At 39.8% G+C, this 17451-nt stretch overlaps 2 protein-coding genes across 3 annotated transcripts in view; one reads left to right on the forward strand and one right to left on the reverse strand.

Annotated features, from left to right (window-relative positions):
- LOC137782776 (general transcription factor IIF subunit 2-like) overlaps positions 1-16665 on the reverse strand; it is a 33002-nt gene extending 16337 nt beyond the window's left edge. Inside the window, exons 1-4 of one of the 2 annotated variants that reach the window (XM_068572390.1) lie at positions 16486-16665; positions 16161-16234; positions 16045-16063; positions 15622-15763 (exon numbers count right to left, since the gene is read on the reverse strand). In XM_068572390.1, coding sequence (XP_068428491.1) covers positions 15622-15763; positions 16045-16063; positions 16161-16234; positions 16486-16551 — 301 coding nt within the window. In that variant the 5' untranslated portion in view covers positions 16552-16665. Of the gene's footprint in view, positions 1-15621; positions 15764-16044; positions 16064-16160; positions 16235-16321; positions 16449-16485 lie in introns of those variants that run through there. The other variant, XM_068572391.1, reaches the window with a different exon arrangement.
- Positions 785-3763, forward strand: kctd4 (potassium channel tetramerization domain containing 4). Its single transcript, XM_068572389.1, has one exon. The coding sequence runs from the start codon at positions 1042-1044 to the stop codon at positions 1816-1818; it is 777 nt and encodes a 258-aa protein (XP_068428490.1). The 5' UTR covers positions 785-1041; the 3' UTR covers positions 1819-3763.
- Positions 16666-17451: the final 786 nt, after the last annotated feature.

The raw sequence follows: 17451 nt of genomic DNA on the forward strand, positions 1-17451 counted from the left end.
ACCAGACCCCCATTGACTGTAATTGGTCCATTTCCTCCAAAGAAAAGCAGACACCCACACACACCCACACACGCACACACAAACACACACCCACAAACAAAATCTATCAATGCACAGGCAACCTTCGCATAGACAGAGTACTGCTTGTTACCTAGCAAGAAAAAAAACAGGATATGCATGGATAATATATACATTTATTCCCTGTTTTTATTTACATAAGTAAGGCTCACAGCCTACTTCTCCCTGTCTCAACCAGAAATGAAACTGAAAGAAATGGACTTCTTTTCAAAATAGATCCCCGTTCACATGTAGCACCCAGATGGATTAGGCTGCAAAAGGAGTTTCATATTCTGACTCAAACAAGCAGAGACAATTTCACACCACAAAAATGATGGAAGCAACCCCCCTGTCCTCCCCCCACCACCACCACTCCATCTGTTGAGAAAGTGTATCTGTGTGTATGCGCGTGCGTGTGTGGGTGTGTATGCGCGTGGGTGTATGTATGTGTATGTGTGTTAGTGTTACAGCTCAGCACCTTTTTATAAACGATAATCCAGGAAAGCAAGTAAGAAAGAGCTTCTGGAGTCCGTGCTCTTCTGTTTGCTCTCATATCCCTCTCTCTCCTCCCTGAATGTGACGCTGTCTGCCCACCCACTTCCAGAGAGAGAGGAAGAGAGAGGGAGAGAGAGAGAGAGAGAGAGAGAGAGAGAGAGAGAGAGAGAGAGAGAGAGAGAGAGAGAGAGAGAGAGAGAGAGAGAGAGAGAGAGAGAGAGGAGGAGGGACACTGAGCAGCACACAGAGCCAGTCTGTTTTCAGCTCCCAGTTCACTGCAGCTCCGCTGCCAGACAGCACTCAACCATCCACCATCACACACTCTCAAACACATTCACTCTCACTATCCGACAGCTGACAACACCTTCTCATTTTCCCAGCAGCAGCACAGACTCACACAGACAGATCCAAAAGAGAAGGGCTTGATTTGTGCTGCAGACACACCAGCTCTGAGGCGGCTGGATCGAGGCTGGAGAAGGTGACTGGAGAATGGAATGGAACCTCAGAAGGATGGAAAGTGAACTGAGGCACATCAACCCGGACCTGCTGCAGCCCAGCAAGAGCTTCAAGAAGCCCTCTTCAGGTACCATCACCATCAATGTAGGGGGGTTCCTGTACACCGCCCATCGGACCACCCTTGTCAAACAACAGGGTTCTTTTCTCGAAGAGCTGGCCAACGGTAAGAAGCCGGTTCAGCACACCGATTCCATGGGCAACCCCTTTATTGATAGAGATGGTCCAGTCTTTCGCCATGTGCTCAACTACCTCCGAACTGGAGAGCTCCAGCTGCCTGACGACTTCCGGGAGGCAGGGCTCTTGCGACGGGAGGCTGATTTTTACCGTCTGAGTGAACTGGTGGAAGCTGTGATTGACTGGGAAAGTCAGAGGGCAGCCCAGCGGGAGGCCGCCTTCTTAGAGATGACGGACAGCCATGAGAGGTCGCAGGGCCTCAAGGTGTACTGCAGTGACTCCACCTTCATCGACAAGGTGAAAGGGCGGCTGGTGCAGATCTCCAAGAGCCGCCTGGACGGCTTTCCGGAAGAATTCGTGGTGTCGTCCAACGTGATCCAGTTCCGACACTTCATTAAGTCGGAGCCGGGCTCGCGTCTCGTACTGAAGGAGGATAGCACATTCTTGTGCACGCTTGACTGTCTGAAACTAGAGACAGTGATGCTGGCGCTAAAATCAGGCTTCAAGCTGGTCACCAGCCTCGACAGCAGCAAAGGCTCTGTGGTGACGGCTGAGGCCCTGCACTTTGTCAAGTAGGATGAAGGAAAACAGCTGGAGAGAGGAGGGATGAAGGAGACCGAGAGGGAAAAGAGTAGTGCCTGATTACATACCCACCCCGCTAACGTAAGATATTGGCTTGAAGAATTTGTAACATGTGCTGAGCTGTGATGTGTCATTGGGTGGGAGGAGAACAAGTGGGTTGGGACTGTCTCGCAGGACAGTGTTTATATCTTTACTACACAATGCTGGCTTACAAACAGGATTTCATAAGTTTGGGGTAACAGAGGGTGAATCATCAACCTTGACACCGCTTTAGAAGCTTGTATTCACATAGTTCAGAATTATCCAGATCAACTTAGCAGTTATGATATCCAAATAGCTTTTGATAGGATATCACATGATATACAACTCTGTAATATGGAAGACAAGCCAACAGAGAATCTTTCCATAGAGAAGACGGAGGAATCAAACGAAGAGGCTGAACATCGACAGCGTCATCAGTGGAGTTGTCTCTGCACATGAACTGCTTCTGCTGCTACGTCAACAGCTGCAAAAGCCTTTAAAACCAACCATGATGTGCACTGGTGTGCCATTCAGCTTTTACTACAGTCTGTGCCTGTGTGTGTAGCTATACACTGTGTGTGCTGCTGTGTTTAGTTGGTTTAATAGCTTGTGTTTAGTTTATTAGCCTCTTTGGGAGCCTGGAGAAAAAAACCACAGTGCATTGAGTTTGTTTTTTGGATGGAATAACAAACATCACATCCAAAATTACACTGAAGCAACACAAACTGCTTCTCAGTTCACACGGACAGGTTGAGTTTAAGTGCAAAGAACCGTGATTATCGTAAGGGCTTTGACTCTAGCATGATGCATGTGCACTAAATAAACTGTGTGTTTGTTAGTGCTGTAAAGTTAGTGCCACAACAATGCCTATTACTTTTCAATGTGACCATTTTACAAATAAACGTGACACTGAAACGGTTGGTAAGTGTATCTACAAAAGTCTGTGTACCATGTAATGATTGAGTTATTGCTTGGTGTTGAAAGACTGTCAAATATCAGGCAGCCACTCTGACAGTGTCCCAGTACATTTCTGATGTCACGTCGATTTTTCTTGCATCCAAGATATAAAGATTAACATTAAATCTTGACTTACATTAAATACAGTCTGTACACTGTTTGATTTGTAAATACTGGGGCAGGCAAAAGCATTATTTCTGTTGAATTTCCTGAATCTTCTGAAAAATTTAATTAAAAATGAGTGGGAGAGACACCCTCGATTGGCTCACACTTTCAGCTTTAGCAAACTAGAACATTTTCTATGCATGTAATTATTCCTTTAACACGCCTCTGCATGTGATAAACACTGCTTTACATGTCCAGAGCAATCTACGAGGTGTGCAGAACATTAAAGGATCACAGGAACAAAAACATGCACTCGAAGTGCAGCATATTCTTTGTGTATACACATATTAGTTGTCAGAGCATTGGCAGATGTCATACTCCTGGGTGGCTGCTTCCACATCAGTTCATGTTCCACTTTAAATAATTCAGTTTGAAAGTAGCTTTAAATCAATCAACGCCTGGAGGATTTTCCACCACAGAAACCTACAAAACTGAAGAGACCTTTAAAAAAGATTATCCCTCAATTTTAACACATATGTTTGTCATTTTAAGGGCTTACAAGAAGCTAATTAGAGACACATTATGAACGATTATAAAATGTCATATCTTGTGTCCCTCAGAGATGAGAATAGACGGAGCCAGATATTTCTGTTGGCTTATTTACAGTAAAAAACTATACATTTCAATTTAGAATTGATAGAAATTCATAATATCTATAGCTTCCTCATGTAAAGTGTGTTGTCAAAATGTTTAAGTAGATGCAACACACTCTGGATACTGTGTGGTTTATGAGATGTACAATTGGTATAAATAGCTAAAATGTGTGTGTTACAAAAATAATGCAATTCTGCATGGTCAAACCACAATAAACAAATAAACTAGATAGAGGCACAAATTAAAATATATCTTATTTGTGCATGGTCCAGCAGCTATTAGTATCGATGATCCTGAAGTAATTATTGCTACCGATGACTACAACTTAGAGAAACAAACAACAGTCAGCGCTCCTGACTGTTAAAAACCACCTTCACGTCAGCGGGAGTTCTCACTTTGTGCAGTGTCCTAAGGGTGTGGTCCGCACATCTTGAAATCACTGTTGCAACACAGCTGACCGCACTGAGCGACACTGAGGGTGATCAGAGGTGCAGCAGACTAACAGTTAACCAGCGGAGATAGATGAAACTATGTTTTTCAGCATGGTGTAAAGTTAATCTTTAAGTCTTATATAGTTGATGCCTTTGCAATGAACGTCTACTCAAAAACAGTCAAACAATTATAACCTAACAATGTCATCATACAATAATAATGCCACACATTGTAAATCAGCAATTTAATCAAAACAGCTCTGCTCACACATTCACACCGCCTGCTGTAATGACAGTACGTTGTACTGGCTGGCGGCAACTACAGTGCAGCAACTTCATGCCCGCAGAAGCCTGAGGGGGAGTCGCTTCAAAGCTTCCCAGTTCCAGTAAAGACATTTGATTTTTAAAGTAGGTCAGTCTGTGAGATACATTCTGCTATTAACTGCTCAATATGAGTTGAATTACTGGAAGAATATCATGTCTTTTTCATAACGAGACCCTCCCTCTTCAAGGTGATACAGCAATGCCCTGAGCTTATGACAACCTCAATGAACTAGTTCATATGAACAAAATGGGGACAAAGTTGACTTTCTCTTCGTGGAAGTATTCTCCCACCTCTATAATGTGGAATGGTTGACAAGATGACTTAACATCGTTTCGATTTTATCAAGTAAAAAGAAGGATTGTAAACGAGTGATTATTAATAACAGATTAAATTTTTAATGCATAGTCTGATACATTTGTTAACATAACAGAAGGAACAGAATCATACTGCGACTTCTTATTGAAAAACAAAGGAAATTCCAAAGCATTTAATTCACCTCTGCAACACCTATTAATTGTTGTATCAATACATTTCTCGTATATACATATACAGTATGCAGCAATAAAAAAGGTGAATGAAGAGGAATCTTAATTTGTTCTCTGCAGTGGGAATGTGTATGGGAATGTGCCACAGTGTGGGATTCACACTTGTATGATCTTGGGTCTCAACCCCAAAATCAATATAGCAGAGGCTAAGATATCCTTCATATAAGTCTTCATCTAGTATAACTCAAGCTCCACAAATGAAGTATCCTACATATCCCATAATTTAAGGCCTTTAAGTTCTTTAGAGCAGTAAAAAAATAATAATTTGGTTGATCTACCACACATTATAAGTCAACAAAAAAAGCTTGTGTGTTATGAATGTGTATGTGGACAAAAAAGCTGGTTTGGCAGTGCCCAATGTTGCCGGTGCCAAAGCAAATGCAGGAAAATCTCGCCTGATTTCAATCCAAACAATGTGAAGCAAGGATACGTCATGATCCATTTATGGAAACTTGTGGGAGTGGAAATGTTTAAATTGAATAGCTCTGATCATTAATATGCATTCATCTCCTCCAGACTATATTCTTGAAGAGAGACATTTGTAAAAACAAGTGGCCTCTTTCTGCTTAAAACTGTAACTATACAGAGCTGCCTTGAACACCCCTTAGAGTTACTGAGCATACAGACAATCAGTCACTTTTAAATGAACAGCATCCCTTGCTGTACCGCTAACTGTGCTCCCCCCTCTATGGTGACGAAAACCATCTGCTCCAGCAAGCAATGTCGTCAAACCGTAGGACCAGCCGCCACTACCCCCGTCATGACTCATACACCCACATCAACCTCTGACATCGGGCAAATTTCTTCCACCGCCAACTCCTCACAAACACCAACAAAACCTACAATGCACACATAATGACAAATTCAATGTGGAGACACGCAAGAGGAGATAAACCCATTAAACCTGGGCCGTTTAGATGTCACACTTGGCACCAATACTTTAATGTCAACAACATCTAACATTTTTTTTTTTTAATTGCAGATCAGCTTCATACATTTTTTATGATGGTGACTGCTTTACTTATTAGTCGCTGGGTCAAAGTGATCCACGCCTCATCAAAAGGCAGCTTGTGATGATGAGGGCGGCAGGAGGTGCCGGCAGAAGGAAGAGGAGAGAGGCGGTAACAGCAGTGAGAAAAGCTCAAACCGCACTACTATCAACCGTCTCATCTCAGTCTTTTCACCTGTTGCCAGGCAAACTCAACACACAGACACACACACACACACAGAGACAGAGAGTGTGGTGCTTCTCAGTCAGAAAAATGACATACAACATACCTCGGAAAAGTATCTTTCAACGACATAAAGAGAAGCGATGGCAAAGTAGGGGGATGAGGATTGGGAGAAAGAGACAGGGTGATGAAGAGGAGGAGGGGAGGTTAGACCCTTTCACTTCCACTCTCAGCTCAGACAAAAGAGGCAGCAGCAAACCATTATTCAGTTACAAAGAAAAAGAGATGAGGCAGAGGTGGGCACAACAAAACAGTTAGTACAAAGAATAGCTTTTCACATACTAAATCATTTTGATATTTTTAAAGCCTCGCTCTTTCATACAAATGTTTTTTTTCTTTTTGAACAATGTCCCCTGTGAACTGTACTACTTCCTCATGGTGTAAAAAAAAATTCTTTAGTTTCAATTTCAGCCCTGAAGACTAAAAACATTCTACCAGTGAAGTAAAATAAATCTACTTGTTCCCAGTGCAGTTACCTTTTTTCAGGATATTTCTACAAACATGTTCAATCTGTATGGTTTGTCTAAATTGGACAGAAAAAAAGGCCATTCACTGTTAATTCAACTAACAGCATAATGTCATTTAATAATCAGATGTTGATAGAAAATGTCTGTTGCAATTTCCTCACATTCTTTGTTTTGTCAGTATTCAGTTTTCTATCTAATAAGACAAAGAAAAGCATAATTTATGGCATTGCTGCTTTAAATATTTCTTAAATGATTCATTGACAGAATGATTTCATTAAATTTGAGCTCTATGATAAATTAAGTACAAACAGAAAGAAACCAGGAAAACCGAAGCTGGAACCCAGTCAGATCAGAAAGAGAGAAGACGTGAGGAGGATCTCAGCAGAGAGCGAGTCAGAGCCAACCTGCCCTCCACTTTCCTACTGCGAGTGTGAAAATAGTAATCAACGTACTTGGTGTGTGTCCATGTTTCTGTGTGTGTGTTACAGTGTGTAAATATAGTCATTTAAATCAATATTTGTACAGAGATGTTGTGAAAGACGTATTGTTTTTAACCAATAATTTCTGTCTCTAAGGGCGATGTTTCCCAAACATAAAAAAAGACAAATTGCAAGTTTAGTCTGCTTCGAGTTTGCTTGGAGGTTTAACTACACCTTTTTCAAGCATCCTCGTAGCAGTTGTTTGGTCTGGTCCGCAGTAGTTGACAGTTGTCACAACATTCCAAACAAACCGTGCTAACATCCGGTTTAACCAGACACAACAAACCAGATGATCTCAACAGATGATAGAAGGCCTGTAAAAGAGGAGCATGTAGGTTGTCATTAGGCTGTGAATTCAACATGACATGCAATTGTCTGACATACTAAAAAAACTGGGGCTATGCAGTATATAATGGAGGAGTACTGGTTAGTTACTGCATCTATGAGTAAACATTGAAGCAGCCATGGGTTGTCTGCTTTATGCACTGTACTTAATGAAGCACAGGGTAGAGTCACCCTGCAAAGCACAGTAGTGTGAGAGGGAGTGGGTGGGTTGTTTATAAATATAGCAAACATTTACCCCACAGCCCTTCAAATGGTTGAGCCGACCATACACCTGCCAAGTAGTAAGTGGATAGAAATATGTGGCTGCAAAAAAAGACAACATTTAGTAAGTGTGAATATTTATCTGCACACTACCATATATTTGTTTCTCAAAAAGGATACTATGACCAATTTAAATGTGTGAAAAAGTTTTGCATTTCCTCTTTTAAACCGTGTCTCCCACCTGTCTGTCAAACCTGAATTATGACTAACTGGAGACTGCTGTAAGTCTCACACCTAAACTGTGCACAGAGCCTGACATACAGTGAGCAGCATTAGTCATACAACCTTACAGTTGTACTTTCCTTCAAGGCATCACTGCTCCATTGGAGAGTACTAGGGCATGACAATCGGCGCACAACATATTCAGCTTAGTCCTCATTTGGACAATGCAAAACAGCAACTCTCCACTGACAGACAGACAGACTAATGGTGGGTGAGCAGCCTCCTTTTTTTTAAAAAAAAAAAAGGCAGAGTGAAGCAAGTTTTGTTACTGTTGAGTAAAATCCTCCCACACAACACGAAAGGATTTTCTTTCTCAGACATCTCACACATAAGTAATACAAGCATATGGAGTGTGTAACCTGTGTGGAGGAACTGCCATCATATCAGATGTGGACAACACTTTATGGCTATTATTAAACGTTTAATGAAGAGACACAATGCAGCCTGCTCATGCACTGGTCTAACAATAACAAAATAATTTGGATGCGTCAGTGTGCACGACTCCCTACAAAGGCACTCGGTGATCCACTTCGAATAACCCACCGGTGCAAGTCTGGGAAGCATTTGGAGTAAATTGGACTCCTCATTTAAAATGCAGCAGTAATGGGCGGAAAATAACAGAACAAGCTGTTCAACTCTCTCCGATAAAAAAAGATGAATTGCTGAAATGTCAGCTGTAAAACCAAAGTTACAGAGAGTGAGAATCTAAAAACCCAGCATTTGAAAAATGGGGAAATGGACCCTTGTTGATTATTAACCAGAATATTCCTAATAGGCTTATTGCTAATTAACTAAATAATGTATTATTGTCATTAACAAAATCATTTTACTTTGTTGTAAGTAAGTAAAGACCTTAGATACCAGCTGCTATAACAAAACTAAATCTGTATCAACCGATATGACTTTTCGGAAACGAGCAATTTGTATCGGTGGCAAAGAAAAAAAAACTTAAACTTGCTCACTTTTTTTTCTGCTTATCCAAATCCATAACCAAAACCGGGATACAATCGAAACTGTGCGTTTTATGACCAGTTGAACCCCTACATTTGATCATGGTCCATAGCAGTCCTCGCTCTCTTGCGTCATTTACTACATTCAACATCATATGCTCTGAAGACACAGCAGCACGGGTCATGACAGAGACATCTGCAACTTCAAAGAAAAGATGATTTTAATAGGCTTCTTCCTCCTTATCTTCTTACAATGTACTCTTCTATAACCTTTTCAGTCTTTCACCAACCTACTGACAGGACCTCATATTGCATCACGCTTTAGCCCCCTATAATTATTCTGGTTTTCATGCGTCGTTTGTGTGGGAGCACAGCAGGGTGTGGACAGACCTTCATTTCAAGAGGCAAAACAGAAACGAGAACAGAGATGACATTTATCTTGCAAAAACAATAGCTGGCTCACTCTCCTATTTTCACCTTGGGAAACAACGAACATGCATCTCTGAGAAGAATAGCAGGCCTTGAGTCACAATTGTTCAGCCCCCTGCTTCTTTGTGACTACAGGGGGAAGCAAATGTGAGATCTGCATATTTTTCTTTTTTAGGAACCTGTGGGGTGCAAACAATACATTTGAATCCCTAAATTTAGGTAAAATGCAGCGCATTACTTACTCATTGATAGCACTGCAACAAAACCATCTGCCCAATTTAAATAGACAAGTATGCCCTCTGGGTACTGGAAAAAAAAAAAAAACATATTTCCTACATTTCATTGATTCAAAGAGACAGGTGACGTTTGTGGTGTAAACATGTATCACCCATCATAGAGATGATTCAAACCAGATGTTTTACACTAAAATGCAATATGGAGTTTTTAAAGGTCCAGTTAGTAAAAGCCTGTCCTTTTAACGGGTTAGTAAGTGTAATTCTAGTGATAATGACACATTGGATATTAAGACCATATATATATATATATATATATATATATATATATATATATATATATATATATACATATATATATATATATATATATATATATACACACACATATACATTACCAGAGGGAGAGCCCCTTCATTCTCTGCTCAGGTCGACATCACTATACGATAACTTAAAAAAGTAATTAACTGTTTTCTCCTAAATTAATGCTCTGAATACTGTATATAAAGAGCCTTTAAGCTTGACAATAATGTATGTTTGTAATGCAATTTTATAGTAAAAACTGTTATAAATCTTCAAAGCTAGATATTCATTTCAATCAATATCTACGAATCTCGTATTTTGGAAATGGAGTGTGAGAGAACAAGAGAGAGAGCCAAGAGCAGTGCAACAGGAGCGAGCCGACAGCTTCAAACAGCTCCGACGGAGAGAATGCCCAAGAGGCTTTGAGCTGTCAGACAGCACGAACTTTAAAAGCCTCCGATTGGATGAAGTAGGCAGCACACAGCCTTAACTCCAACAAAACATCAAGACTTCTCAGTGATGTCGGCCATGGAAACAGCCCAACCACACAGCTGTTACTGCACAACGTGCAGCAAAGCGAGAGAGGAGCTGATGAATGCCCACTACTCATATTGTGTGACGGCCAAATCCCTGTGAATGAAGTCAAATATAGTCCTGGAATCATGCGTTAGCGTCGTCTGACTACAAACTCATGCTTTTCAAGAGGTATCCAGTCAAGAGATATTCCTCTTTAAACCCTCAGCGATTCATGAGCCACACTTTTGGAATGAAACTACAAAGCCAAGCCAGACATACTCCTTCAATGAGAACTCCTACGACAGTCTGCACAGGATCCAGCAGTGTGTTGTTCCAAAGGTTTTGAGCATGATGCTACTACACAACAGGGAATTCGAATAAACAACGCAACAGGACAATCAATAGTTATCTTTTTCTAACAAACTACGCAAACATTATTGCATATCCACATTTTATATTTGAGACTGACTCCAGTCTACATTTCGACTCTTTGAAAAGGTCTGCTGTGGTTCTCGTGGTGTTTCCGGGTTGGAGTCTTTGTCAGTGGTGTAAAAGTTGGTGACTTTTTCCAAGCCGTGTGATATATAACACACACTGTATTTAAGTTTAAGTTTACAAAATTGTAAAGGGTTCTGAAAGTATTTTACTCCTGCTCGGCTTCCCGTTCGGTTCTCTTTGGACACATGCTTGTGCATTTAAGATTTTAATCAAATGCATATGCTCTGTTCTGCGGTCTTGAGCTACTTCTAAAAGGACTCAAGGATTGCAATGCTTCGCAGAGGCAGCTGAAGAAAAAGCCATACGGTAACACAGCAGTACATTACATCTGGCTTTCTGTTCTCCACTGCACGCTTCTGTGGCAACTAAGCCTGTTGCTTAGCAACCTCTTAATCAATACCTGATCCTTGCCAGAACAAAGCAGAACAACGAGGGGAGGAAATAATGGAGGAACAGTTAGCCAGCAGCCTTACAGTGCAAAAGCCATGTCAGACACCATTTGTGCATGTATCCATCATCAGCAGTCACCAATAGCAACCTATTGCTGTTGTTGGCTCAGTGAAGACTTGACAAAGGTGGAGGAATGAGCAATACAGCCTGAGATGTTTGGATTATAGGGATTAGAAACTACATGGCTGGCTGGATTACATTTTGTTTTGTTATGTTATGTTTGAATTACGATTTCTGATTTCTGAATTACGATTTCTGGGAAAAAGGATGTTTTGTTGGTTTTAAGCATATCCTATGTAGTAATAAAAATATTATCCTGTTTTGGCCAGAATAATTTCAACATGAAAAGTTTTTTTTATATCGACCCGTATCTTTTCCACATACAATTTTTATTTTACAAGTAAAAGGTTGCTGATGGTTGATACTATATTTTACTAGATTTCGCACATATTTTTCAGAAGACCTGCTCTGTCCAAGGTGTCAAGAATCAATGAACTTTGAGTAGGTGTGATGAAAAAGTATGAAACAGTGAGTCTGGAAAGCTGCTGTGTATGTGTGTGAGTGTGAGAGCGAGACTGCAAAAGTGAGTGGGCGACCGTGTCATACAGTACACCTTCTCGTGGGCGAGTGGGGGTGGAGTCGAGTGTCGGTCAGGTGAATAGAGACTATAGAGACTACACACCACCACATCTCAGAGGACATTATCCTTCTTGTTTTCAGTGCACTTTCATAGTCAAGCCAGCCATCTGGAGCACTGACACATTCAAGAAAAAAACAAGTTTCTTTTTCTTCTACACCCCCTGAATGCCATGTTTTCACATTCTCAAAGGCATGAATGTTACACTGATAATTCTTTCGGACATTTGTATAGAAGCCCAAAGCTTTAATAATTATACTAGTGTTGCTAAAAAAAAAAGAGAAAAATCCATTATCACATGTAGGAGGTATTATAGAAGCAAGTGTGGGTGAATCTAAAGTGCACGAGGGTGGTGATATAATAAACCCTGTGGCTGTAGGATGCACCCTGATAGAGAGAAATCTTTATTTCAATTTCCATTAAAGTTCTAAGGGTCAGTTTCCTGACAAAGACCAGAGATGTAGCTGATGAGAAACCATCTTTCGTTACAGCACTAACATGCTGAAATTTTTGGTTCTTTCATCTGGGCGGTTCAATAGATAATGCGGTCTAATACACCAGCCGTGCAATAAATCATACCTTACTTAAAGTAATAAAGTTTTTGTTGAAACTGAACTGGCTGCAGAAACTGAACTGCCTTCAATTTACAATGCTTTTGAACTGCATTGAGCCATACTGACTGGTTTTATATCAATTTGTCCACCCCACTTCAATCAATGAGGGTTAACATTTAGTCGTAACTTACCACGAACAATTGAGATGTATAAGAAATGACATGACGAAGGAAAGAGGGAATAGGAACCCAGCCTGGAATCAAACTAGTATAGACAATGATTTGGGTGATAAATTACAAAAATAGCCATTACTATGTTGACTCATTGATAGAATGTACAAAAAACGAGGATAGCTATAAAAAAGCTTTCCCTGAAGATGATCGTAACAAAATATGTTCAGAATTCAATAGAGTGCAGGATTTTACTGTTATTTTATTAGTGTATTAGTAAAAGTAACATTTTTTATGCAATTCAAAACTAAAGAATGTGTTTATCAAATTACACTCACCTGAAGTGTGTATCGTACATATATTGCTCTTTACGAGGTTCAATAAAAACATTTTAAAAAGGATTGCATAATGATATCTGACTCCAAATACTAAAGGCTACATTTGTCCAGCACATTTTACAGGAACTGATTAGTTTCTGTGGCCTGAATAATTTATACAGAAGGTGCACTTTTCAATATTTTTTTTTTCCGTCTTTGCTTTCATTTTCACTACATCCACAACTTAATTAGTTCCGAGTTAGCTTGTCTATTGTATGATTGGACTCAATTCGAGATACCAAATCCAAAGAGCTCCACTATTATTCTTCGACTACCAAGTGAGTTGTGATATTTCTCTTGCCATGTCCTCAGCTGCTAACAGAAATAATCTAATCCATGTCCTCCAAGGTCTGCCTGTATCTTGTTGTACCGTCTGCTCAGCTGCTTAATGAGAAAATTATTTTCATGTTTTCCTGTTTGTCTTGGCTATTAGTCAGGAATTAAATCAATGAGATCATTCATGTTAAATTCCCTTTGGTCCTTGTACAAACGTGCGCCTCGAAAGCTTAACAGGGATTTCATTTGATGAGTCTTTACTCTTGTCTGTGTAGAAGTAGGATCAAATTCACTACTGAAAGAAAACCTATTTAGTGGGCTGGCTTATTGATCCACTTTGACAATATGCAACCTGGACAAGACCCTGATATTGTCACAGTAGAACAAAAACTAAAAACACAAAGAAGAAGAAGAAGAACAAGAACAAGAAGAAGAAGAAGAACAAGAACAAGAACAAGAACAAGAACAAGAAGAAGAATCTATATCCACCCATAGGCGTCACAGTTCAGCACCAGCAGACTCTTCCAGCCAAACACAGGAGACAAACTGTTACTCTTTACTCAGTTGGGGAAAGAAAGCTTGGGGAAAGAAAGCAAAATAAAACATCTACCGTCACTGCCATCCACAAGAATCAATACAATATTAAACAAGAGCAACCATGAATGTGTCTCTACTTTTAGTTCGAGGACAGGCCTTGATCATGTGAACCTAATGGATTTGCCTACTGAACCATGATTGTTCTGCACCATAATTGTCTGTCAATAAATTTGTTCATACTTTTTTTTGGCGCTGATTCTGAACTACTCAAGGTTCTCTGCAATACCTTCCCATCTCATCAACACTAACCTATGATTCTGCTGGAGGGTTTGAATATCAGCACATTTTATCGGTACATTTTTTTTGTTGAGAATATTTCATCAACAAGAAACTTCCCTGTTGCATCAACATGTCTGGTTGTTGCTGCTCGTTATATTCAGTCCTGTCACTCCAAATTTTATGGGAGAATTATTTAATGCTCAATTTGGTTCACACTTTCTATCGTGGCTTAAACTTTGGCAACTTGCCATCCAGTCAATATTCAAGCATTAAACATCACATCACTTTGCTCACGATTGGATTATACTCAAAATGTGCTTTTTGTTTTGATGTCAAGAAGCACCCTTAAACCTTTTACAGTGAGAAGCAGTCATTTTAGTGTTACAGAGCACTGGCACCCTGTGAGGTACAGAATTGCTTTTGACATTTTACTGATTTCAACAGCCTGCACCCTGCTAGTTATTTACAATCTCCCTAAATTAAAGTTATCACTGAATTATGGCATTGCATTCATTTCCAGAGGCAATTAAACATTTTTTTCATTCCTTTTTGAATTGTATTTTTTTATTTTCCGTTTTGACTGCCTTCCTTCATAGACTAATTTAATTTATGATGACTTAGTTTTATTGGTCAGACAAAGGATGTAATCAAAAAAATAATCACACATACAAAATAACACCCTAATCTACTGTAATTTACGAGGTCACATGCTCAGAGACATAGAACCATACAGTTGCAGCTATTTTTAAGCAGGGCTGATGCAAATCCCTGCAAATCCTTCTGGCTCATGTATTATGTATGACACATCATGCCTGGCAGCAAACGTCCTCCATTTATCATAAGCAACTGCATTTGCATGAATTTTACAGCACAATCAATGTTGTATCCATCAACAGCAGCTTTCTTTCAAAGCAAGAGAACCTAAAGCACTAGAAGAACTGAGGACAGATACATATGTTATGAGGACAGATACATATGTGCCACTATCCTGAGTAATGAGGCCATGTGAGTGTTGGTTTTTATCTATTAGGTGTCAACAAAAAGGGTCTAGGATTGTTCTAACTGATTTCAGCTTAATAAACAAATCAATTTGGTAAATCAAGACACTATTTTCTAAAGGCACAGCTAAAACTTTATATTTAACATGGTGCAAAGAAGGGTACCCAAACTCTCTGCCTTGAGTCTAAAATACATTCAAACTTTTTATATATTTTGTCCCTTTTCTGGGAAACAGCAACGTCCTCATTCTGAACGTTTCCCCTTAAAACCCATTTCAAACATCCCTATTTTTTGCTGAACTTGTTCAACACGAGGTAATCTGCAAGTACATGCAGTAAAATTCCGAGATGATATCCATGGAGGATATTGACTTTCGTTTAACTCACATACCACACTTCCCTGTGGACCGTCACGGGAATCATACACTGTCAAATCTATTTCAGTTTGAACCCTCCAGCCCCCATCAAGCATGTGTTTCAGGTGCCATTATCTGGCACAGGAGAAACACAAAGACTACGGCTGAAAGGGCTGAATTGAAGCCTGACCTGTGCTCTGGCTGAAGATGGCCATGGTCTGCCCACCCGCTGCGTGCATAGTGAAGGGGTGATCTCTCGGGACCTGCAGTGATGCATCCTTCTCCCCCAAGGCGCCCAGGGACGTCAGATCCTCATTCAGGCTGAAACATACCTGGGGAAACACAGCCGAGTCAAGATTTTGCTGACTACTCATACTAACAACCAACTCTTTGAATCATCAGATATGGTCCACTATGATATGATCAAACTGTATCGATCGCAGTGAGTAGGTATTTTCAACAAAGCAGCAAATAGTGATGGGATACAATAAAGACTGAGGGGGAAAAGGGAAACTATGACAAATAATGTGTGAATAACTGTGCGAAAATATACAATACATGCAGTGTGAATGGGAGGAGAAAAAATACTTCTATGATAATGAAGCGGTCTCACCTCTGTTTTGCCTTGCTTCCTGTCAGGTCGATTGGAAGACAGAAAAAACGAGTGTCCATCACTGATAATCATGAGGACAGGATTTAAGCTACACGTATTATAACGTCTCAACATACTTTTCAATGGTGATCTTTCCAACTTCTCCTTTTTCTGTGGCTTTGTCCCATTGCATAGATAAATACTTGGGAACCTAGTGAGGGGGATAAATGACAATTTAAGGAAGTCACTTGTATCATTAAGTTTGCCGGTTAAATATTTACACACAAACAATAATTACTTGTTTTTCAATAAGAGCTTTGACGATGAATTTCCATTAAATTGTGATTTCCGACGGAGGGGGACATTGTTTCATGTTAGCCGCGGCCATTTTTAATTAGCATAACGCCAACCGTCAACGTTATTTTCCGTTGGCGAATGGTTGAATGTGAAGGGTGAACAAACCTTAACAAGCCACACGCCTTTACTTTGTTTGACTCCTGTTAGATTAACCTCGACTTTGTCTGCCATGGTTTAAATGTCGTCAGAGCTTCAAAAGACTGTACTGATAAGGGGAGGAAATACTAGCACAGTGAGTGCATTTTTAACGTCTCAATTTAGTCAAGAGACCGGAAGAAACGCCCTATTAAGTAGAATAATTATGAAATAAACTTCCTGTGACCTTTCACAATAAATGACACAGTGATGGAAATACTTCATCTGAAGACTATTGAGTTGTTTATACATGTATTTATTCTTTCATCATTGTCTTTCTCCTTTATACGACGGACACACATTTTGGAAATTATGAAGGCCTACACGTTTTTCTTTTTCATGTAAATTAATGGAAAATTACCAAAACTCCTTCAGGTATGTGTTTGTGTTTCTCAGGTGGTTATTTAAAATATGATGATTGCAAAGGCAGGACCAGAAAGATGTTTGGAATTCTTGCAATATCTGGTCTAGTCTTCCGTGTGGAATAATTTCATAAATAATAAAATCTTGATTAAGTCAAAGACTTGTCTCAGGTGTGTGTGTGGTTTTAGGAACTGCAGGCAACCAATTAAAATTACATGACATCCTACTAGTGAGACAATCACATACTGTGTGTTAATATATCAATTGCATACATTGTGATATTATGTTATCAATCTCGCTGCAAGACCTTCATGAATTGAATCTGATAGGTGCTTATCTTATGGTGCATAATACATGTCAGCTATATAGATTTATTTGCACTAAATAAAATTCCCACACAACAGAAACACACCTTGCAAAGTGAGATGGAGGAAGAGGAAGTTATAAAGAGCAGTGCAGCTCATTTATGACCCAAGCTCATGATTACTATTGTAATAATATCAACATATCAACCTTGTTTACAAATGAAATACCCAAGAGGTCAACACAAGATATGCATCATTAAAGAAAGTG

This window comes from Clinocottus analis, unplaced genomic scaffold, assembly GCF_023055335.1.
Source record: "Clinocottus analis isolate CAN_PGR_092001 unplaced genomic scaffold, fCliAna1.0.p SCAF_12, whole genome shotgun sequence".
Lineage (NCBI taxonomy): Eukaryota > Metazoa > Chordata > Actinopteri > Perciformes > Cottidae > Clinocottus > Clinocottus analis.

Bases quoted from the DNA above. Each gene is read 5' to 3' on its own strand.
- kctd4 (XM_068572389.1), top strand. From the start codon at position 1,042: ATGGAATGGAACCTCAGAAGGATGGAAAGTGAACTGAGGCACATCAAC.